Here is a 25009-nt window from a genome sequence, read left to right as displayed (position 1 = left end):
GAGCCAAATTAGGGTAGTCTACGAGTAATTGGTCCACCATTAGGCAGGCTCTGCATCGGCAGTGAGGGAGATCCTCATATCTGATAATGTCACCTCGGGTCAGCCAAAAGCGGCCACTGTAGAGTCTACAGAGGACGGTGGATCCCCGCGAGAAGCACGCAGGGAAGAGTGCCACATGGTCTCCTTCACTGTATTCAGTTTGGTTGGGGAGATCAGGGCAGATCATTCTGAGTTCCAGATTTCCAGCAATCAATGGAACCAAAGGTCCGGTCCTGGGACCCCCATTTCCAGAATCAGCATCCTGGTAGCCTGGTGAGCTCGTTCATTTCTCAAAATCCCAACATAACCAGAAGTCCAAACGAAAATGACTGGCCACCCACCTTGATGGGTGTCTGGCACAAGATCCTTGGTAGCTGTAACCAGTGGGTAGGAGAGTAGCACTGGCCTATAGTCTGAAGGCTGCTAAGGAAGTCATTACATAGTATCATACTCTTGCCAGTGCATGAACAAACATGGATAAGGGCTAATTTAATGGCTATCAATTCAGCAGTGAAGACACTGCAGCCAGTTGGTAGAGAGTGGAGTTCACTACACTGTACATGTGGATGTGCAAAGCCCTTTCATACATCAACTGTTGAGTCACTGGTGAATACCACTTCCAAACCTCGATACTTCTCAAGAACAGCCAAGAACAGGCAATGAAAAATCTCCTTTGAACCAAAGGAGACTTCGAGGCAAATCTGAGGTCACATCACAAGCCTTGGGAGCACATGTGATGTCTCCCAGACCAGAGGCAACAGTGGAGGAAGTTGCAGTTTCAAACAGAGACAGTGAAGATGTTCAGTAATTGTAATCCCAGTTCTGGGTCATCTGGTCTGGCAAAGGTGGGAAAACCACATCAGCTGAGAATCGAAGACTAGTCCCAGAAAGCTGTGTGTCTGAACTACAAGAACTGACTGACTGTCCAGGTAAAGCTCTGGGTGTGAGTAGGCAGTATGACTGTGACAAAAGTGCACGACACAAGAATTGGCAGCTGAGAACCAAAAAGCTATGGGTGAGAGCCCACAACTGCACCTTTCATATGGCACCCTGTAGGCTACACTCAGCCACAACCATACTAGAGGAGCAATAATAAAAGCAAAAATCATCGGCATATAAGGAGGGCGATTCTGGAGACCCCACAGCAGCCGCCAGACCATTGATGGCACCATAAAGTGGGGACACTCAGTAAACAGCCTGCAGAACTCCATTGTCTTGGATATGGGGGGTACCGAGTGAAGTGCCCACATGAATGCATGGTGCGACAGGAAGTTCTTGACAAAAACTGGGAGTGGACTCATGAACAAAGGATGTGGTAACGCCACATCATATTATGTCACAAGCCTTCTGTAGGTTAAAAAAGGCAGCAGTGAGATTCTGACAATGTGCAAAGGCTGCCCTGATGGTGAACTCCACGTGAACCAAATTATAAGCAGTGGAGTGGCCTTTGCGAAAACCACAATGAGATGCAGCCAAAAGGCCTTGATACTCAAGCAGCCAACATAACTGCTTGATCATCATGCATTCGAGCAACTACAAAGAATGTCAGTAAGGCTGACTGGGTGATAACTGTCCTCCTCGAGGGAGTTCTTACTCAGTTTCAGTACTGGAACTATTGCACTTCATTGCCACTGACACAGGAACTCATCCTCATTCGAGATCCGATTAAGGAGGACAAGGATGTGACGTTGAAGATCCACTGAGAGATGAAGCATTTGCTTGTGAACTTGGTCTCACCCTGGGGGCTGTATCTGGGCAATAGGCTAGGGCACTGGTGAGTTCCCATTCACTGAATGGAGCTGCTCCTGGTGGAGGGTAATAAAAGATAAACACATTTGCTCCTCCTCCTGTTTTATGAGTTGAAAGTCAGGTTGTTAGTTCTCAGATGCAAATGCGTGAGCGTAAGGATCAGCAAAATGCTCAGCAACAGCGTCTGGATCAGTGTAAATGGCACCTTCGAAGGAAATACTTGGTACACCTGCATGGGACTGGAAGTCTTAAGAGTCATCTGATCTCTGTCCATAGCTGTGATTGTTAGGTACGTGACCCAATGGTGCAAACATACTGGTCCCAGGTTCCTTGTCTTCGTAATTTTATGAAATAGGGAACAAGGGCACCTAGCTGTTTGAAAGGCAGTGAGATGCTTTGGTGAAGGGTGCCGATTATGGCGTTGGAGAGCCCACCTATGTTCTCTAATGGCCACAGCAATATCTGGGGTCCATCAGGGTATTGTCTTCCAACGGGGGGAGGGGACGGTGTGTCCTGAGGAAGAGGGATGACTTTGCTGGCTGCCAACAGAATGGCTGCTGTTGTATGCTGAACAGCCACATCGATACTGCCTTATGATGGGGAGCTAAGGATGACAGCAGAAGTCCATCCCAGTTAGCATTACGGAGAACCTATATGGGCAGGCGTCCAGGGAAGCAATTCTGAGGGAGGGACAGGAATATCTGATTACTACCACACAGGTCATTGTGGACCCTCTAGTGGATAGATGGTAGAAGACCAGGACTGTGAAAGGAGAGATCAATGTTTGACTAAGTCCTGTGTGCAACATTGAAATGTGTGGGGCACCAGAGTTCAACAGACAAAAATCAAGTTGTGCCACTAAAGTTTCGATGTCTTTACGATGGCCAGTGATCAGTTATCATTGTACCACCCCACAATGGGTTATGGGTGCTGGAATCTAACTAGAATAGGAATCGTGGGAGGAGGTTAGCGAGTAATGCATTCAGTACATCCTGGGACATGACACCATCAGGTGGGAGATAAACATTACAGATCGCAAAATCCTGATGTGCCTGTACCAGAAGTAGTCACAGGCTCCAATGGAGTATCACGACGCACAAGGCCACTATATATTGAGTCCAGCACATTTGTACAAACTCCACCCGATACTTTCTGTTAGATAGTATGATTCATAAAATAAGCTCAGTAGCCACGAAGGGCAAGGGCCCAAATTGCTGGAAACCATGTTTCCTGGATGGCAACACAGAACGCAGTGCATGTGCTTGAAAGCTGCTGTTGCTCAGCCAGGTGGGTGGAAAAACCCATTACAATTCAACTGGCAGATAAAACTGACTGACAACTGTTGGGGCATGAAGTGACCAGAAATGGAGGGGGGGTAGGCGGTGGGGGAGGGGGGAGCAGCAAGGGCAGGTTGTGAGCTGGGGTCATGTACGGCCACCAGATGAGATGTCAGCATGCACTCACATAGGTTCTGTGGCACACTGCCTGGGGAGATCTGGTGCCTCAGGGGCCAACAGGATCTCCACCTTTGGCACAGAAGACATATGTGCAGAGTCCATTGATGTGGAGACCCATCAGAGTTTCCTTTGTCTTAGAAGATTTCTTTTTATCCTCCTCCTCTTCCTCAGAAGACGAGGGCTGAGAAGGTTTCCCTGAACTGATTTCAAGTACACAGGAGGACAGACATCAACCTGTGGCTCCTTCAGCCCCTGGCTGGTATCTGGTTATGGACCAGCAAGAATCGTGGAAGGAAGAATCCCAAGAGACCTCTTCCTAGCTAGAGAAGCCAGAGGAGGATGAAGTACCTCCGGCTGACGGATGAGGAGTGGTTTCCCCAAGAGGTGGTGAGCCAATGCTCAAGAAGTGGGTGCGGAAGCACCAGAAGGGACCCAACCGCCGGGGGAAGGGGGGGAGGGGGGGAGGTGGTGACCATGGTAGTGGGAGGATATACAGGAGAGGTCTTCCATTTGAGTCTATTGCCGGGACATGAGCCATAAGGCAAGGGGTTGGAAGCAGGGTTGGAATGGAGATGGACAAGGATGTGTGTAGGTTCAGTGGGTGGTAGAACACCACTGTGGGAGAGGTGGGAAGGATACTGGATAGAACACTCCTCATTTCAAGGCATGAGGTAGTTAAAATCATGGCAGAGAATGTGATTCACTTCCACCAGTGCTGCATGGTATTGTGTCACAAGGGGAGTGCTCTTTTGAGGCCAGACGGTGGGTATGTGAGAGGCGGCAGATAACTGGAAAGACAAGGCATGGTGTATCTGTTTTTAGACAAGGTTGGGAGGGTAATTTTGGTCTGTAAAGACATCAGTGAGACCCCTTATATATGGGGAGAGGACCTGTCCAGCACTACAGATGTGATGTCTGTGTTAGGCTAGGGACTTCTTGGAATGGAATGGGTGTCAGCTGTCAAAGTGGTTGCTGGTGGTTGGCAGATACTGATGTCGCCATCCTTGAGGTGGAGGACAATACCAACATTTCCTCCACAGACTCTCCATAGTTCCTGTTCCTTTACCACATAGAACCCTGCTCATCACTGTTGATGCCATGCCGCTCTACACTAAAATCCCTTAACACCCACATCTTGACACTACTGAACACTACCTTTCCTAACACCTGGCTTGACTCCAAACCTACAACTTGCTTCCTGGCCACCATCACCAACTATATCCTCATCCGCAATTACTTGTCCAAACAAATATGTGGTAGAGCAAGGGACACCCATATGTTGTCATCCTATACCAACCTATCAAATCCCTCATATGGTTCAGATTCACTGATAACATCTTCGTAATCTAGACTGAGGGTGAGACACCCTATCCACATTCCTCCAGATACTCAAAGCCTTCTACATTGCTTCACCTGGTTCTCCGACACCTTCCTCGATGCTGACCTCTACTTCAAGGAAACTACATCAGTACCTAGGTCTTTGACTACTATTTCTTGTGTCCTGACATGAGGAATAGCCTGCTCACTATCCTTCCCACCCCTCCCACAATGGTATTCCACCACCTAACAAACCTACACAATATCCTTATACATCCCTACTCCACCCCTGCTCTCAACAACTTTCCTCATGGCTCATATCCCAGTAATAGACCTAGATGCAACACACGCTACACTCATCCTCCTTCCACTATCTACTCCAGACAGGTCAAAGGTATCTCCTATCCCATTAAAGGCAGGGCTGCTTGTGAAAGCAGTCATGTGATATACAAACTAAGTTACAATCGTTATACTACTTTCTACGTGGGCATGACAAAGAGTTCTCTATTGACATGAATGGTCACCAACAAGAGGCGGCCAATAGACAGCTCAATCACGCAGCTGCTGAAAATGCTGCCCAATAACGTGCTTCGCTTCAATGACTGCTTCACAGCCTGTGCTGTCTGGATCCTTCCTACCAACACCAGCTTTTTTGAATCGCTCTCTCCAATAAATCCTACATTCCCATAAACCACCTTGCCCCAACCTTCGCTAGCCCCTGTCCTTCACTTACCTCTCCCTCACCCTGCTCCCACACCAGCACTACACAGCTCTTCATTCCAGCAACATAGTCCTAGTCCTGTCCCCCCCCCCCCTCTACTTCCCTCCTTTTTCCACTCTCTCCTCTTCCCGTCACCCTTAATATTTCCTACTGCATCCAGCTGCCCTATCCTGTTCCTACCACATCCCTGCACTCTCCCACAAGCAGCACTATATCTGTTCCCACATCTACCCTGCTATCCCTCCTCCTCCCTGCCCTAGCCTTGTCCTTACCTTCACCACCCACAGAGTGCTTCTCCTGTCAGGTGCAGTTGCTGTACGCAGCCCTGTGTTGGCAGCCAGAGAGTGGTTGTGCATGTGCAGTTGTGGTCGTGAGAATGTGTGTATGTTTTCTACTTTAGAAGAAGGCCTTTAGGCTGAAAGCTCAAATGTATAGCACTCTATTTGTTTTGGCTTGTCTGCAACTCAGTGTCTCCTCTATATGGTGAATAACAATCTATCCTTTTTATGATACTGTTGTCATTCCATGCTGGATTTTCCACTGTTTGATTTCTTACATTACTTTATCCGTGTTATCTTCTTTGCGCTATGGTTGTGGATCAACTACCAGCATTGTTTCAAGAGAAGTTAATTTATCACAAATTATATTATATAATACCACAAATGGTATAGGTGGAAATGGTCATTACTTCTACGAGAAAATAGTCCATATCTCTACAAAAGTCCAAATTTCATGCTGCCAATAAATGTATTCCTCTTTTTATCTTCAATTCCTGGTAAAGTTATCTTCATTTATTTTCTTTTGTTAGATACTTGAATGAAAATTTATGATAATACTATAGATTTGGGATGTAACAGTCAGATATCACTTTCACCTGCCATCAGCGCAAAGGCACCTGAACCAGCACCTGCTTTAATCCGCCTAGAAGATTAACAAGAAGGATCGGTGAGCAGCCAGACTGGATCAAGCTCTTAGGCATTTTTTTCATATCTAATTAGGTAAATTCTGGGCTGATAACCACTTTCTGCCTCAGTTATGGTTTACACAAACATTTAGAAAACATTACCACACTTTAACATGAGATCTACACTATATGCATATATGAAGTACACAAATTACTTCCTGGAAGGAAGTGGTGGCGTCAAGAAGGTATCCAGCCATTAACATTGCCAAATTCAATGTATTGGATATCTAACAAATGCCAACATTGTGGTGAAACGAACACACACAAAAAAGAAATAATTTATCACCATTATGACATACAATAAATACACTCTAGAAGTATGTCAAGCATTAATGACAGTAATTCTCCCCCACCCCAAATATAGCCATCCTCTGACAACAGACAATCATCATGAACAGCAATTTCAACACATGAAGCAGCAAATTATCCGTTCCTTTTTTTATTCTTCAGACTAGGTTGGTTAGCTGATTTGGAAGGAGAGGACCACACAGCGAGGTCATCGGCGCCATTGGATTACGCAAGGATGGGGAAGGAAATCGGCTGTGCCCTTTCAAAGGAACCGCTCTGACATTTGCCCGAAGCAATTTAAGGAAATCACGGTAAACCTAAATCAGGATGGCTCGGCACAGGTTCGAAACATCATCCTGCCGAATGAGAGTCCAGTGTGCTAACCAGTGCGCCACCGTGCTTGGTCCAGGTTAGATGATTATGTCAACAGTCAGGTGTTGCAGCAACTATGTTTATGAGAGACAAGACAGATGTGCATAAAATAAAAACTACCCACTGCTTATGAATTACAGTATTATCTTTGCAATATTATATGTGGCAGAAAAGAAAGCAATGTTCAAGCTGTCTAAACATTACTGTTGAAAGAACTGATGATATTTCTAAATGTACCAGTCTTTAAGCCCACGTTTTGCATCACATGTTCCACAACTGAGCTTTGTTTTAATAATTTTGAGCTGCTTTGACACAGAGAGAGTGATGAGGATGACTTACGAATAAAGTTGTAACTCTCAATAAATATGGCTTGCTTTTCCTACTTAATATAGCACAAAAAGCTACACACAAATTTATTCTAGTGCTACTTCAAAAACAGGGGACAATAATTAGAGAATATTGGTCAGCGAGAAAATAAAATAGCTAATTACTACAACTAATGTTGGAAACAAAAACTCACAATACTTGCTCATGAACTGTATGACTTTTCTAACACATGTAACACATTTAAAGCTAGTACTACCATTATTCTCAGTGTTCAATAATGCTGTTCAATCAACCCAAGATTTCAAATTTTCCTCAGAATCACAGTCACTACCCACACAATTTATCAATAACAATTCTAAAAACATTAACATAAAACTAGCAGCCCTCTAATGAGAAATGGTCTGAATCTCCTGGAAAAAATTATGTTGTAATCAAAAATTCAAACGACAATTCTCCTCCAGATTTAAGAAATAATTTGTGACAAAAAGCAAAGTTCCTATTTTTCAGTTTCAAAATAAGAAGGGATGTCCATTAAGGAACTGTGAAAATATTTTTCTCCTTGTAGCATTTCCTGCAATTACTTCTAAATATCAGAGTACCAAGAATAATACAATCAATTTGCTGCTAAATGTAATGAATTCCTAATTAGCACAGAACACACGTGCTCAATCAAAAGCATCCCTTGTATCTTCCTCACAACTACTAGGGTGCCAAAGTGTTGGCTAGACAAGCATTTTACTTCATATTTGTAATGCATTAAATACAAATAATTAATGTAAATATGCATACTAACGCACCGACAAATTTAAGACAGTGGAATAGAGAATATTTGTCAAAATTATGTTCAACAGTTTTGATGATAAATTAAGCAGAACTTTACATTTACTACAATAAAGAATGAATGAAAAGAAACACAGCTCAGCTACAAAATTCACATAAAATTAAAAATTATATCTCCAATTAAAGTAGCCCAACAAAAAGTTATGAGGAAATAAAAAGCATTTGGACTGCAGAGCATCACTACACAAAGTTTACACCTTAAATGTATGAATGCGATGCTTAGCAACAAATGTAACTATACCTAACCTCACTGAGCAAAGTTCCAAACTTACTTAATGAGCTTTTGAAGAAACATCCTGGCATGATCAATGACACTCATTGTGATGACAATGGCAAAGAATAGGTAAATGAATATTTCTTTGCTTTGCTGAATCCTAGGCCTGCCGTATCATGCAATTTGACTAAACTCCATCTTTTTGTGAAACACGTATAGCTTCCTTTAAGCAAAGACAAAAAGATGGGAAATGAAATTATTCGATTAACTGAATTGTTTTTCATTTTCATTTTAATTTCTCTTTTCACCCATTTGAGTTTTTTGCCCTCCTTTGCAACCATAAAACCAAGGATTAGCAACGAGGTTGTAACACACCTGCATAAATAATACCATAAAATGTCATCCTGCATCTCTAAACATTAAATACGGTTACCCTCATTTAGGGCTTTCCATGCTGTACAAGGTATTTGGGATGAATACTGGGCTGCTTCCTTGAATGGACTACAACCAATTCCCTCTGTCATTCTTAGGTAGATGAGCTAGTTCTCAGTTACTAACGTTAACATAAGTAATCAACACAATATCTGACCTAATTTCATTCTTTATTTAAGGAGAGATGGACTGCCCTACCCCGACAATGTTAAATTTAGTGACTTGGCTTCCCTGTATTTCAGGAACCACTGTAGCCATTGACTTTAAACTTTTATAGGCCATTAAACTGTATGTTCTGAGCCTACTGAACTACAATAATTGCATTTCAGCCACTGCTTTCTGAAATACATTTTATTTAATTGCATGATTAAAATTTTGTGAACTTTTTTTGTCTATGTTATACTAAATAATTTTATATCTAAAAACAAAGATGATGTGACTTGCCGAACGAAAGTGCTGGCAGGTCGATAGACACACAAACAAACACAAACATACACACGAAATTCAAGCTTTCGCAACAAACGGTTGCTTCATCAGGAAAGTGGGAAGGAGAGGGAAAGACGAAAGGATGCGGGTTTTAAGGGAGAGGGTAAGGAGTCATTCCAATCCCGGGAGCGGAAAGACTTCCCTTAGGGGGAAAAAAGGACAGGTATGCGCGCGCGCACACACGCACGCACGCACGCACACACACACACACACACACACACACACACACACACACACACACACGTGCGGATGTGTGCACATGTGCGGATGGAGATATGTGTGTGTGTGTGTGTGTGTGTGTGTGTGTGTGTGTGTGTGTGTGTGTGTGTGTGTGCGCGCGCGAGAGAGTGTATACCTGTCCCTTTTTCCCCCAAGGGAAGTCTTTCTGCTCCCGGGATTGGAATGACTCCTTACTCCTTACCCTCTCCCTTAAAACCCACATCCTTTCGTCTTTCCCTCTTTCCTGATGAAGCAACCGTTTGTTGCGAAAGCTTGAATTTCATGTGTATGTTTGTGTGTCTATCGACCTGCCAGCACTTTCATTCGGTAAGTCACATCATCTTTGTTTTTAGATATATTTTTCACACATGGAATGTTTCCCTCTATTATATTCATATCACCTAAATAATTTTAATTATATATAACATTATGTTGTTCTTTTAGTTCAGTAGACTCAGGATATGTAAGTTATTACTTCCTGAAAATCCGAATATTGTACTCTAAATGGTTTCCATGATTTAGCGAAAATGCAACAGAAAATGTAAATTTTCAGTAACAGTTTCTAAAATTTCAAAAGACTGTAATTCACTTAATATGTGCTTAATTTTTTATTTTTAGTCACTCAGAAGCACTTGCACCATACTGTATATCATCCTCTTGATATTTTTCCAAGTTTTTTCTTCTTTCTGGACTCCTTAGTGGACAATTGTGCTGCATACTCTGCTTTATCAATGCGAACCTTGTCCATCCATTCAAGTTCTCTGATGCAGTTTGCTCCAAGATTAATTCCTATATGACGTAGCAATTTCACCCTACCAATGTTGCCATCATTAAAAGCAATAACACCATCACTGACACCACCCCCCCCCCCCCCCACTTTACTGTCTTCATTCCAACAAACATTTTTTGGTAAGGGAGTCCATATAAAATTATTGAATGACTCATTGGGATTTTGAGCCTGATCATGCAGACACTTCTTCAGTAATTCAGAATTTGCCAGGTCCCTGTAAATAGGTTTTCTGATATCCATGACCGCTGCTGGGATGGAATGTTTATGGCTGTATGAACTGCTTGAGTACTGGGCATTGCGGTAATTGCACCATGAATCAGATCCAAGAGGGCAAAGGTGGCATACTGTATTTTCATCAATTGACAGTCTGTGGAAGAAGGTAGCCCATACTGCCTGCTTCATTTTCAACAAATCCTCAGGATTATTTCACATGACCATTCCATAATACTGCTGCAGTTCATCAACCATTTTGTCTGTCAGCCTGCCTCTTATGGTTTTACCATCAGGAAGCTTCTTGTCTCTCAAACTTTGTTTAAACTTCCTCAACCTGGTGCCCATCCTCTTCTGGACTGGACATGACCAACACATTCCTGTTTTGTGATAATCTTCTCACCATAAGGCTGAGTGGCTACTACACTGTTATACACTTTTGAGTCCTCATAACCGAAGAACTTAGTGTAACACACTCCCCTTTCATTCACAGATCAACTAAATATTTCAATAGCTGCAAAGGCCTCCATACTGCCACTTGTTCCTTCATAATTTCTGTCACAGATATTAACTTCTTCATTCCCTGATTTACACTTATAGCAATGTTTGGTTGAAATCTGGAAATCTATTTCCTTTCCAGTATCTACACTGGTCAGTGTAGCAACAGAATTCTTAGAACTGCAACTGCACTTCTGCCAAGTGCCATCAAAAGCTACTGGTATGTCAATCATACCATCATTTATTTCAACAGCTTCGTTTGCAGCAACCTTCATTGACTCACTTGCAACAGATTCCACAGCAGCTCCAATAAATCCTGTATACGTATCGATTTTACAAGGTGGGCTTGGCATATTCATCACGGCACACATTCTTTCTGCTGCAGGGTGTTCTTTGTCAATAGCTCTCAATCCATAAAACCACCTAATATTCACCTGAAAATAACTATCTTTACAAAATGCAGAGTATACTTACTACTGGCACAATTAATAATACATTTTCTGGCTAGTCCATTTGATACCTCACTATCTTCATGTAAACTAACTGGTCCTCCACATATTTGACAACACACACATTCACCTAACACCCCTGTTAGGATGTGGAAATCTCTCAGAATATAACCTAACGTATCATTTACATCACTTTCGTTTTGAGAAAACTGTATAACAGTTTTATTTTAATCTTCGGAGCACTAATGGATGTTTCTCTAGATACTGACAAGTTTGCCTGGATTTCATTGTCTGTAACTTTACGCGCCACATGTTGAACACAATGTTTCCCTTTATTTGAAAATCTATTACCATGAAAACCACGTTTCTTAAAAACACTTGGTTTTGGCATCATACTTTACTTTTTGAGAGATTTACCACACTGAAACTTCCTGGCAGATTAAAACTGGGTGCCCGACTGAGACTTGAACTCGGGATCTTTGCCTATCGCGGGCAAGTGCTCTACCATCTGAGCTACCGAAGCACGACTCACGCCCGGTACTCACAGCTTTACTTCTGCCAGTACCTCGTCTCCTACCTTCCAAACTTTACAGAAGCTCTCCTGCGAACCTTGCAGAACTAGCACTCCTGAAAGAAAGGATATTGCGGAGACATGGCTTAGCCACAGCCTGGGGGATGTTTCCAGAGTGAGATTTTCACTCTGCAGCAGAGTGTGCGCTGATATGAAACTTCCTGGCAGATTAAAACTGTGTGCCCGACCGAGACTCGAACTCGGGATCTTTCAGGAGTGCTAGTTCTGCAAGGTTCGCAGGAGAGCTTCTGTAAAGTTTGGAAGGTAGGAGACGAGGTACTGGCAAAAGTAAAGCTGTGAGTACCGGGCGTGAGTCGTGCTTCGGTAGCTCAGATGGTAGAGCACTTGCCCGCGAAAGGCAAAGATCCCGAGTTCGAGTCTCGGTCGGGCACACAGTTTTAATCTGCCAGGAAGTTTCATATCAGCGCACACTCCGCTGCAGAGTGAAAATCCCATTCTGGAAACATTTACCACACTATCGATACAATATTGTTTTTGACAGTGCTACCAACACAAACATGTAGTTTAAGGTTTATAACCCAGCAATCCACAGCCTTCTATATAAAAAATTATCGATTTTATTAGATCCTGAAGTAACACACGTAAAAATTTTAACATTTTCAACTGGTGTAGAATTAAAAAAAAAAAAGGGTAAAATACTTCCCTTGGGAATTTATAAGTGATATATATACCAATTCATTTGGAAAATTGCAAATTTTATAATGAGAAAAATTGGAAAATGTGGGGGAAAAAAAATAAAATCCGTTCTAACTCCCATGAACTCAGTCACTATTACTTTACAGGCACTTAAACTATATTTTCAGAGTAATCTCTTCATATTTCAACGAAATATGTCTTGTGATTTTTTTTCCCCTCCAAACAATAGTTTTTAATTCAGCGCTACGGTGGGTGGGGCCGACAGGCCTTTCGGAAGGAAGTAGTCAGTTGATAGGAGTTCAGCGACAATGATCACTGTTTCCAAATGCCTGGTTCAGGACACAAATCACGGACATCGCCAGATACAGGTAACAGAGATGGTCTTGAAGACACAAAGAAGACATTTCAAGACTGACTCCGAAGTCAAGAATTAGTTTCTTCCAACTGAAGAATTTACTATTTTTAACCTCCCAAACAAACACTGTATCCAACAAGTTGAAGTATCATAATTCTTGTGATTCACCCATTGAAAATGTGAAAGAGTAGTTTAAAGTTCACTTTTTTGTTAGGACAAATCAGCAGAAGCCATTTCAATTTTCAGATGAGCCAAGTTTTAGTGAGGCAGGGTTTATAGGCAGTTTTCTCATCTTCAGTAAAATCAAATGTCAACCAGAACAATTTATAGAAAAGGCACTGGCTGGAATGCAGGGCAACAAATTTTAACAGGCATTACCCAAGGGATATCTTAGTCATTATTGTATCTACACACAAAATGTCTGGAAGGGGGGGGGGGGCAATAAAAAGAAAAAAACCAAAGAGCTACCAGAAAATGACGCGATCAAAATAACGTTTCTGTATACAGAGCTTCACGAAGTTTGTGGGCAGATGTGGAACTACAAGTTCCTATTGTTTAGTGGAAATACGGAAGCGTCCGATCCCACCCGCCTGCTTTGACCCATGACGTCACAAATATGGCGGAAACAAAAACAAACACACACACACTTTCCACAATAAGCCTAATGACACTAACGGTACAAGCGCGGGAAATGGGGTGTTTTGGGTGGGGGGCAAAGTAAATATAAACAAATTTAGACGCCTTGCGTAGCTACAACGTGTAAGTGAAGACAGCCATGCATGAATACCCACCCACCTCCACAGGGGTTGTAACCCCTGCAACCCATAGAAGATAAAGATGCTTCAGTAGCTGATTAGTGTTTTTTGTCTTTTTTAAAAAAAAAATCTCACGGGATAGAACGAACAGATCAGAAAGATAAATATAATAAACTAAAACAGAAATTGGAGGAAACTGATAATTAAGATAAGTAATAAGTGTTTTTAAATTAAAAAAAAAAAAAATCTCACGAGATAGAACGAACAGATCAGAAAAGTAAATAAAATAAAACAGAACTGGAGACAGCCACACTCAAACCAAACTCCGCGCCGTCGTGACGTCACACACGACGACACCCTTACGTCACGGGTCAAAGCCGACACGTGGGATCGGACGCTTCTGTCGACCCTATTTAGCAGAGTACACAATGCATTGAATTTATGTGCCACACTACAGCACAAACTTAGAAAACTGTATAGAATAGACAGTTCCACCATACAAGCACAGAAAAAAGCAACTAGTAATAGATTCCAGCTAAATGGTGCTTCGAGTCAGCTATAAAGTGAACTCAGATGGCGAAATTGGAAGATCATTACTTACGAAATGATACAAATGTTGGAAATTACACAAAACTGTGGAAATAAATAAATTTCCAATTACAGAAGGTACGAATACCGAGGCAATAATATAGGCCCTATTGTAGTTCTAAGTTCTACTGTTTTGATACTGCATCACTTTATCCAAAATCTTTGAACCCACATTCTAGGTAATACGATGCAGTAACAAGAACCAAGAAATTCAGAAACAACTTTTGTGAAAGCTTACATATACAACAGTTTTAATGAGAAGTAGTGATATATTTTCTAGAAGGATAAGGACAAATATGAAAAGGGAACTTGCTCGTTGCTCTGCTGGAGTTGGAAAAATAGCAAAATTAGAGAAGTGTATTAATACCATTTTATCAGAGCCTCAGAAAAATAAAACTGCGTAGGTTGTAGGGCGGGAGGGAGAATAATATCATTCTAAAGTTTGAGCAAGGAATTGAGTATAACCTCAATATAAATATTATATTTGGGCAGTCACTTGGATTTTCAATGGAGGGGAAAATAAATAAATAAATATGTGAACTGAGCGCTAAAATTACTTCCCCAAACAAGAATTTCTGTACCACAGTACCATAAAGTTTACAATTTAAAAGCATTTAATGACTGATGGAAACATGTTTTCGAAAATACATTTACCAATGGAGCAACTACAAATGATCTTCACATTATATAATTACAGTAATACGACATTACTTACAGGCTATCAGTTTCATTTGTATGCACTCCAAATGTTTACATATCACGTTGATAGCTAGTCCCAGAGTAAGTCAACAAAAACAATTTCATTTCAAATGTATGTCCACAAACAATAAATTTTTCTTGGATTACCCAATGATGATAAATTGCACAATTCAGTGAGGGTAAATGATATAATAACGATTATGTACGACGAAAAAGAGGCGTTCCAATCAAGTGTTTGACTGAATGAGAACGAAATCAACATAAAACTACTTGGCGTGAATCTAAACATCTGAATCATGTTTGTATACATAAGAGAAATCACTCAGATACTTCAGCAACCATTTTCTCAATAAACCGGCGTCTTATTTACACAAAAATACATCAAAATGAAACATGCTTAGATATGTAGAGAGACTGACACTTACTCTTCACTAAAGCCATTGACATGCAATATCCTCATCTGCTTCACTATTGTGCTTTTCCCTGATTCTCCGGCACCTTGTTAAAAAACAGAAGTCATATCAGGCGTAATTCAGAACACAAAATTAATCAAAAATATCTCATACTGTCTCAATATGGCTGACAGGACTTTACGATCAACTAAAGCACTCTGATCTTTTATTTACCTAGTAATAATAACCTGTGCGTTGCTCTATACACTTGTTTATCCTTTTGGAGTTGTGCGTTTATCTTTTTATTTCGTTCACTTAAAATTTTTCGTTCTTCTTGGTCCGCTTTTGAGCCTCCGCTACCAAAACAACCCATGGCATCAGGCCAGTTATCAAGAAATATGGTGGGTAGGCAGCACCGATGGGTCTCGCCCTACCTCGCGTTTAAAAAGATATTCCCTATTTTGCAGGCTTTAATGGTTCACGCACTTCACAATACACTTAACGACACATATCTGCATACACATTCCGACACTTGTCATCCATCACGAAATCGCTAAAAACATAGTTTATTTAGACCTTTACGTAAGACGAAATTCGCACAACACTGAGACAGAGCTTGCACTTGACTGCCAAGGGTAGGGACGTGATGCATTCTGGGATATCTATCGCTATGAGCTTCAGTTTTCTAACATCGTTGAAAGAAAAAGGTAGAATGCTTATCAACTTTAGTCAATATTTATTGGCGATAGGAAGAAATTATCGGTATCTGACATTGTACAATAATAAATAAACAATGTGAAAAGTTAATTATAACATTAGTATAATAGCTTTAACCCCTCTTATCAAAATAATGCAAACTGTAATTCGCACCGCAAGATTCGAATACAATGTGTATTTATCTTTTTTTCTAAAAAGCCTAAATTAATAAGGTTCACAATTAAACATTACGATTCCAACAGGAATTAGATACATTAAAGATCACGAAAGCAACAGATGTCTTCAATATTCCACAATATTGTATTAAAACTTCCTCTGCTAAAAACAAAGACCTTCAAATTGCAAATGTTTTATCTGTGCAACTACAAGCAAGGTGTTTACATCTGATCAGAGTTGTACCACATGTGATAGTGACATGAGGAATAGTGTGACACTGTAAATAATGTTTGACTTGGAGAAAGTGCTTGTTTTTGTAGCACACGTATCACACTCACTACTTTATTTCCTAGACGCTGTCATTTAGGAATTATGTTATAAAACTGCTTATATTTGACGTTCCGTCTATTAATAAAAACCGGTAATGGATCATAACAGCATTTCGTAAAGCAATAGAGAGTGGGCACCAGGTATTGTATCAAACGTAATCCAACCGAGTCAGGCGCAGATGGCAGCATAAAACTGTAATTTGCTTAGTAAACTTCTTATAACTTCTACATACGTCATGTGTCTTACCCGAATCAGACAGACACCCTAGTTCTGTGTGTAGATATTTTAGTAACCTTCATACAGCGGTTTTATAGCTGGATGTACAGAAAAATTAGGTATGGCTGTCGCTCTACGTAGAGGTACTATTGTCAGCGAATTATTCAGGATAAAGGCAAGAAGACCTATAGTTTATTTATATAAAGCTTTATCAAACACTCAGCCAGCGATCAGTGTAGTAACAGAGAAGCATGAAAGTCTGTTGACACGTAAATTAACAGACCTAGTGAAGTGGTATGAAGAAGTAACTGGAATGGATGAAGTCAGGCGAGCGCAAACTAGGGTACTTGAAGCTGAAGAAAAGTTTATAGCCGCACAGGAAAGGAGGAGAGAAGCAAACAAAGCTGTAACAGAAATTCAAACCCAACTGAAGGATATACATGCTGCCTTGGATAGTACCACAAGAGGAGAGGATCGTTATGTTCAGCTAATCACACAAGAACATCAAATACTGAAGGAAGAAAGGAAACTAATGACTGAATTTCAACAGTTAGAGAGGGAAGAGAGAGAATACTTTTCCATGCTTTCTTCAGCGGTTAAGGAAAGTCATGAACAAGAGCGAGCACAAGCTGAAAAAACAAAATACTGGTCAATAATTGGTTCCATTATTGGAACAGTAATTGGAGTTGTTGGGAGCTCAGTTAATAATAGATTAAAAATGAAGGAATTGCGGACATTGATAACAGATTCTGTTGCAAATAATAATAGTGTAGGGCTTCGTGCAGAAATCTTGCCAAAGTATGAGGAGGAGCTGTCTAGTGTTATTGATAAACTGAAAACTGTGGCATCACTTTCAGATGTTGAAGGGATCCAGCAGTTGAAAGATATGGTTAACAAACTGAATGATGTAACACGAGCTGAACGCCATAAATATGTTGGTAAGACAGATGTTATTACAGATGCTTTGAACAAACAGACAGTAATTATAGAAAAAAAATTGCAGGAGATAAAATCCACAATACCTGTGTCTCACATACCGACTTCGGAATTTGCAAATGACAAAATCACTGTTGTCACCATTGAAAATGAACAGCAACTACAAAGACAGCAGCGTACAACACAATTACTAATTGTTGGATCAGCTATCCTTGTTATAACTGTACCTCACTTGCTTAAATATGTAGGACTTGTGTAATGTTATCTGTGCCAGTTAAAAAGAAGGTAATAATGGCAGCCACTGTGTGTGAAAAATTGTTTATTTTATAATTCTAAATTGTTACTGCAGTGTTCAATGTTACTACTTTACATACTGAAGTTATGCTTTGTAAATGTGTTGTATTTTCTGCCAGCAATTAGTAACATGTTTTGTGTATAGCCAATATATTTACATTTTTTTCACAGTGCAGTGAAAAAGGAGAATGTGTGTTCTAAAAACACTTTTAAAACAGGTGTATTGGTATACGGCAGAATACTTCCTCTTTTGTGCACTACTACAACTTTAATTTTCTTATTGTGTATGTTACACAATTTTTATACAATTCTGTTATATCATAAAATGGCTCAAGTCATTGCAAAGTGTGAGTGCACTCAGTGACGTATTTCTTGATCATGTAACCAGTCGGTGACACATAGTAATTGTAACAGCCCTTGAATTATTACCAATGGACAGGAATAATTATACTAACAATTTTAATTTTTGGTAATGTGATTAGCAAGCTATTGTGTATATATGGGGGGGAGGGGGGTGGCATTGAGTTTTGAAAGTGTGTATGAGGTCAGAGGGCCAAGGAAATTGCTATAAAGTGCTGCTGTATTAGGAGATGCATCTGCCATCTCATGAATAACTTGCCCCCTTAACATAGTCTGATAATTTATTATATGAACTGCATTTTAATAATTTAGCAAGAGTGGCACTATATTGTAAATTACTTATATTTTATATGTACAGTGTAGATGCCTGAGTAGCTCGGGGAATACAATGATAACTGCCAAATGGAACTTGTGAGATAAAGCAAAAATAAACTTGCACAAGAGTGATAAATAAGAACAATATTTTTATATATATACTCCATACATTTTATATATTAATCCCTATTTGTCTTTCACACCCATTGAAGTTAACAGAGGCAGTGTAACAAGTCCAGTATGGAAGATAATATGAGGCATTTTGCAGGTATAGCTTTACATTGTTGAATATAAAAGCCTGTCTGTAGAAAATATCTAAGTAGTGAGAGCAAATACATTGATACAAAACAAGATAGATAGTACTACATAAATGGGACCACTCATCTGCTTGCTTCAAAATAAGGAAATTTTTACAAAGATTTTTTTATGATTTATAGGAGAAAGAAAGTGCAGCAGTCACAAAATGTACAGAATTCTTCCTTGCAAATGGGTATTTGTCTATTGAGCAGTATTACACATTAGAAATGTAACTCGATGTTTATTGCATTCCATTTACTTATTCTGAGGGAACTCTCATTGTTTTCACTCATGTAATCCATCATGACAATTGCAGTGTCTGTTCTGTGCCCAAATTGTACATCTGTTCAGTAATATAATGAACCAGTACTGTTCACCATTGTTGAAACTTTCATAGCACTATACTTAGAAGGGCTTAAATGTGTGACAGAACGAGACTGGCAATAACATAGGCATATTCAGGTTTCACAAAAGATATATGTTCATGCATTTACATCCTCAGAAAGTGTAGCTCAAATATCAACTTATGTATGACAGCAGCATTTAAGACTTTGCAAATATTAAGACATTCATTACTTAGATCACTAATAGCGTCATTGTCATTTGGAACAATACAGAGTTTTTGCAGATACTCAAAAATCAAAAGATGATCTGTATGTTAAATGTCATTGGTGTGGTCTTGTTTTGTACGGCAGAGTTTCATGCTGCTCTGTGGAGAATGAGGTTTTACTGGTGTCTCACTTGATCAAGTAGTATTGCTGACAATTGTTAATGGCACTTACCATTATGTTCCCTAAACTTTTGTTTTTAATTTGAACATATTTTTCAAGATGGGCAAATTATGTGTAAAACAGCATACTGCACTGTCTTACTATAGTGGGTTTTATTTGTAAAATAATATGGTTTATAAGTTTTGTTTAAACATGATATGAACAGTATTCAGGTGTGCTCAGTAGTTATGTACAAACAAATAAATGCATTTATCTTTTGTTCTTAAATGAGAATTGGCTTCAAAATTTAATTTTCAGCGGAAGAAAATTACTGTGAACATTTCCATACATTCATTTCTTGTTGCCTTTTTAAAAGTAAGTTGATTACAGGAACAAAGAATAATACTTCTTAAAAACATACGGAACAGATATTTGACTTTTGATATTCAATGCTGCCCCTCCCGTGTGTGTGTGTGTGTGTGTGTGTGTGTGTGTGTGTGTGTGTGTGTGTGTGTGTGTGTGTGTGTGTGTGTGTAAAGTATGTTCCTAGAACCTGCTGCTTTTTAATTGTCATAATTGGGCATATATATATTGCTGATCTGTGGCATACTATTTGATGTGTACTTATTTCTTCAGTTGTCCTTCAATTCCACCTTTATCCCCATATAAAACAATACACTTGGTTCTTGTTTTCCTGTGTTCCTATACTTTAACACCCACACCTGGTATTCTACCCAAGGTACTCTTGAGTCTGATTTCTTCTAATATTGCCCTCAAATTCTAAATGCAGTTCTTCTTTTGATATTCACTTCCAGCTTTCAACTCTCCTTTTGGGCCCAAAATCCTCCTAAGAATGTTTCCTCTTCAAGTTTTCTGTCATCATAGTGTTATCATCTCATGTAAAAATGTTACTGTATTCCTGATTGTTGCCTCTGACCTGTGCACCTGTTGATATGTTATTTTTATTATAAACTTATCTGGTCAAAGAGTATACAATCTTACCTACTTTCTCCCAGTTACTTGACTCTGATATATCCAGTGCCTTTGTCTTGTTGTAAATGGTCTTGAGACCAACTCTTCCACCAATTGTCCCCAAACACTGTCGTTTACATAGAAGGAAAAAAAGACAGCTACTTTGGAGAGAAAAAAAAATATGGCACTTCTCTTCCTCTTACACTACTCATCTGCTGTTTTTATACACTAATTCATTGTAAGTCTTCATGTAGCAATACACAGTACACTATCAGCTCACTGTGGAGCTAAGAACGTTAAAATATATTTAATTTCAACATTGATGTTTCCCACAGTTAACATCCCCTCATCCAAACACTATGATAAGTTACAGTTGTGGCTAATAAGGTATCTCTTAAAATACCCTGGCAGCTTAAAACTGTTTGTTGGACTAAGACCCCGAACTTGGGACATTTGTCTTTTGTGGGCAAGTGCTCTACTGACTGAGCTACCTACACGTGACTCACAACCCATCCTCATGGTTTTACTTCCGCCAGTGTCTCATTTCCTACTTCCCAAACTTCACAGAAGGCAAAGGTCCAGGGTTCAAGTCTCGGCCTGGCACATAGTTTTAATATGCCAGGAAGTTTCGTATCAGGACAGACCCCTACTTTGGAGTGAAAATTTTATTCGGTATGTTTTACTTTGTGTCTGATTATCTCGGGATTTCCAATTTCCTGACTGCTGTCTACCGGAATTCAGCCAAAGACTTGCACCACCATCTAAAATTCCATTCTGAGTCTTAAATAGGGATGACTTTGTTTGGGTGTTATTTTTGCTGCTAGTACAAGAGGTGGTTCTGGATTCAACTGTTCATCCTAAATTCATTCTTATTCTCACTATCACTATGCCATACTCAAACACAAAGCAAGCCACCTTTTCACACCAAAAAGCCATGTGACTACACTGTTCCTTCATCTCTTTATCTTGTTTCTTCTGCAATTAATATTCCAATATTTCGCATCATCTCAAGTAATAATTATTGCTGTATGCTTGCAGGACAAATTTTGAAAATACTTTTCACTTTAATCTTTGTTGGGGTCTTTCAGAATCCAAAAGTCTTCTTCCCTGAAGATTATTTAAAATAGAGTTTGTCATTCTGGGCGAATTAATATTCTTTTCTACAAGCTAGAATTTAATTATGTTGGAATGACCTTGTGCCTGTTTAGTTACATATCTAAATGTTCTCATATATTCTATAAGTGTTTTTCCATGATTAAATAGTACCCAAAGTATTAGACCATAAACCTGTCAGCTTCCTCTTGCACAATGACAGGGTAATTCAATTTCATATCAGTTCATCTGTTAAATGCGTGCTTTACAGCTGGAGTATGCAATGTGGTACCACCATATTTCACCTCTACCTTTTTCCCCCAATTAGGATGAAGCCTGTTGTACATTGGCTACACTTTTTGGGCACTATATCCTGTGGCGCCATACGTAAAGTTGCTGCAACACATAATGCTCCATTTTCAATGACTATTCATAAGTGTTAACAGTGGTAAACTACTCACTGACCATTATGCTCTTCTATAGTAAACATGACTATTCGTGTTGAAATACGAAGGCACTTATTTCTTGTTACTGTCACAGACTATCAATGGGGAAGCCACTGTTCCAAATTGCTTAACATTAAATCGATTGCCTCATCCCTATGTTGGCACTTCATGGATTCATGATTTACTATTCACGTCAAACTTTAATTCCACATTACTGTTACCTTGTTTAAGTGACTTAACATGCTTACTTGCACTCCTCTGTCACTCAAATATACCTGCACAAAGGGGGGCTGCACTTTCTGGTAATTCAGTCGAATGTAATGACTAAACATACAGGCTGCCAAGAAATAGTGATTTCCTCTGTGAAACCCAGATTTACTAATTTGTGCTACTAAATTAACTGTCAGACAACTGAAACCTCATAATGTAACTACTAAAATAAAACAAGAGAAGGAAAGGAAAATAAAATAAAGAGTCATTGATTGCAATCGAAGGCATCAACAATGTTCACAACACACTTGTTTTGTTTAAAAGGGGGCATGTTTTAGTGATCAGTTCCTTAACGCCCTTTGTGGTGTACAGATCATTGTCATCTATACCATTCTGCCTCCCCAGAATGCATATCCTCCATAATAGCAAACTTCCAACACAAGGGAGCTGGCTGCCTTCCTTCACTACAACTAATGAGCAGGACCATCCTTCTGGCCCACTGCTGCATGTGATGTAGTAGTCATGTGACCATTACCGACAAAACCTCTGCAGCTCTTGTTAATAATTTCCCACTGGCTGAGATACACTTGTAATAGGCATTCCACTTAAGAAGTGGCTAGGAGCAAAGACTTGGGCAACATTACAATTGCAGCATGGGTTTAAGATGAATGAACAAGCCTCAATTAGACATGCTAGAGTTATTTTCAAATGATGATGTGGGGGATACTTGGAAGATTTCAGTCCAATTTCCCATTTCACAATAACTTGGCAGTTTGTGGACTTTTCAGTATATTCCAGTACAATCTGTTCCATTGTGACAAGAGACTGATGTCTACCTATTTGTTTACACATACCTACCAATGGCCGAAAAGAATGCTTCCAACTGAAAAATTGGCCTGACAGCTTCTACTTGTGGTGGCTGTAAGTATCCAATGAGTTGTTTCAACAATGATGCTTCAGTAATTGGCAGATCAAGCACTGATACAATGTCCTACAAATAACACTTCTTCCATTTACCATCCAATACTGCTTCATAGGAGATGCATGCAACAGGACATGGAACAATGTTCCATTTTTCAACATCTTGTTAGGTGATGAAGTTATTATATTTAAAAAAATATTTGTATTTTGTACCACAACTCCACCTTGCAATAACTTTGTGTCATCAGGCATAGAATACAGTGATTCGCGTTGACTTCTCTTGTAGACAAGCTGTTTGTTTTTCAGTTGCATCTCCTTATAGCGTGCAACTTGTTTGGCTATATATGTGTACAGCAACACAGAGCACTGCAGTTCATTAAGATTCTCAGTAGCTAATCTTTCTTCCCTTACAATCCTAAAATTATAAACAAATGTAATGCAATATGCAACCACACATTGCAGTCTACATGAGTTTCGAAAATGTAGAAATAGCACATAGTGAACTACTATTCTTGTGTACCAGAGGACCTATTACTCCCCCTTTTCTTTTCTTTTCTCTTTTTTCTTTTCTTTTCTCTTTTCTTTTCTTTTCTTTTTTCTTTTCTTTTTTCTTTTCTCTTTTCTTTTTTCTTTTCTCTTCTCTTTTCTTTTTTCTTTTCTTTTCTTTTCTTTTCTTTTCTTTTCTTCACATTCCCTGAGACTCAGTACCATCATCCAAGAAAAGCCTAAGCTTAGGCCCAGGCTCAATCCATCCTACCAAAGACTGTTTTCCTGTGTAACAGTATAACTGACGATGTCCACAGATACATTTGCTTTCTGTCTGCACTGGGTGATGGATCAATTTGCTGCAGCAACCAAGATAAGAGTGCTCCATGTGAAGAAAAGACAACTTTAATGCACATACCCTGGACTCTGAACATAGCAATTTAAAGGTGTAATTCTATGTTAGTGTACTGGGTGCACATACAAAAGCCATAAGCCTTCTGACATCACAGCCTCCAGTAAGTGGTGCTGTAGTTTGATTAAATTTTGTGATCATTGTTTTCTAATGAATCAAGTGGTAGAGATTAACCATCTGCCAAATGCACTTTCTGAGGCTTGACATGCTCACAGTGTTGTTTGGTTTGTAGATACATGTATTGTTTTCATATTCACAGTTTTAACCTGTTTGCAGATGGGTCCTTTAGTGACCTCAGTGTTTTTATATCATTAACATATCTTAAAGAGAATTCGTGTGTGTGTGTGTGTGTGTGTTTCTGAATTGTAACCGATTCCTTTATAATTTCACAACCAGACTTCTTATTTTTGGCTGATACTACTGATGAGTTGCAGTATAGTTACTCCTCTACAATATACATTGGCAGGCTTGATATTTATTGGTTGTACAAATGTGTGTATACATATTGTCTATACCAGTTGCAAGTACAACACACTGGTGCACAACTGTAGAATTGAAGGCCCAACTATTAAGTCTGTCAAGTCAGGTGTCATTTCTGGGTTTAGCAGAACATTCAAACAAATCTGTAGTCTTGGTCATGGACCCGAATATGGTAAAGCCTGCAGGAGCAGTTGGCTGGTTCCGAGTGTCACAACAATTTTACTCATAAAATTTGTTTAATTGTCTTTCAATTTAGGATCCCTGGTGAGC

The 25009-nt window shown here is 39.7% G+C and overlaps 2 protein-coding genes across 2 annotated transcripts in view; one reads left to right on the top strand and one right to left on the bottom strand.

The window, feature by feature from the left end:
* The window catches only part of LOC126194806 (guanine nucleotide-binding protein G(s) subunit alpha), a 412531-nt gene extending 396513 nt beyond the window's left edge, over positions 1–16018 (bottom strand). Inside the window, exons 1-2 of the mRNA XM_049933120.1 lie at positions 15624–16018; positions 15423–15495 (exon numbers count right to left, since the gene is read on the bottom strand). Coding sequence (XP_049789077.1) covers positions 15423–15495; positions 15624–15762 — 212 coding nt within the window. The 5' untranslated portion in view covers positions 15763–16018. The remainder of the gene's footprint in view (positions 1–15422; positions 15496–15623) is intronic.
* Positions 16019–16486: 468 nt separating this feature from the next.
* Positions 16487–19964, top strand: LOC126195270 (mitochondrial potassium channel-like). The gene has a single exon (XM_049933799.1). It carries the CDS (start codon positions 16930–16932, stop codon positions 18001–18003), a length of 1074 nt encoding a protein of 357 aa, XP_049789756.1. The 5' UTR covers positions 16487–16929; the 3' UTR covers positions 18004–19964.
* Positions 19965–25009: the final 5045 nt, after the last annotated feature.

This window comes from Schistocerca nitens, chromosome 7 (assembly GCF_023898315.1).
Source record: "Schistocerca nitens isolate TAMUIC-IGC-003100 chromosome 7, iqSchNite1.1, whole genome shotgun sequence".
Lineage (NCBI taxonomy): Eukaryota > Metazoa > Arthropoda > Insecta > Orthoptera > Acrididae > Schistocerca > Schistocerca nitens.
The sequence above is the reverse complement of the archived record's forward strand: the minus strand, read 5'-3'. Positions and strand labels throughout refer to the sequence as shown.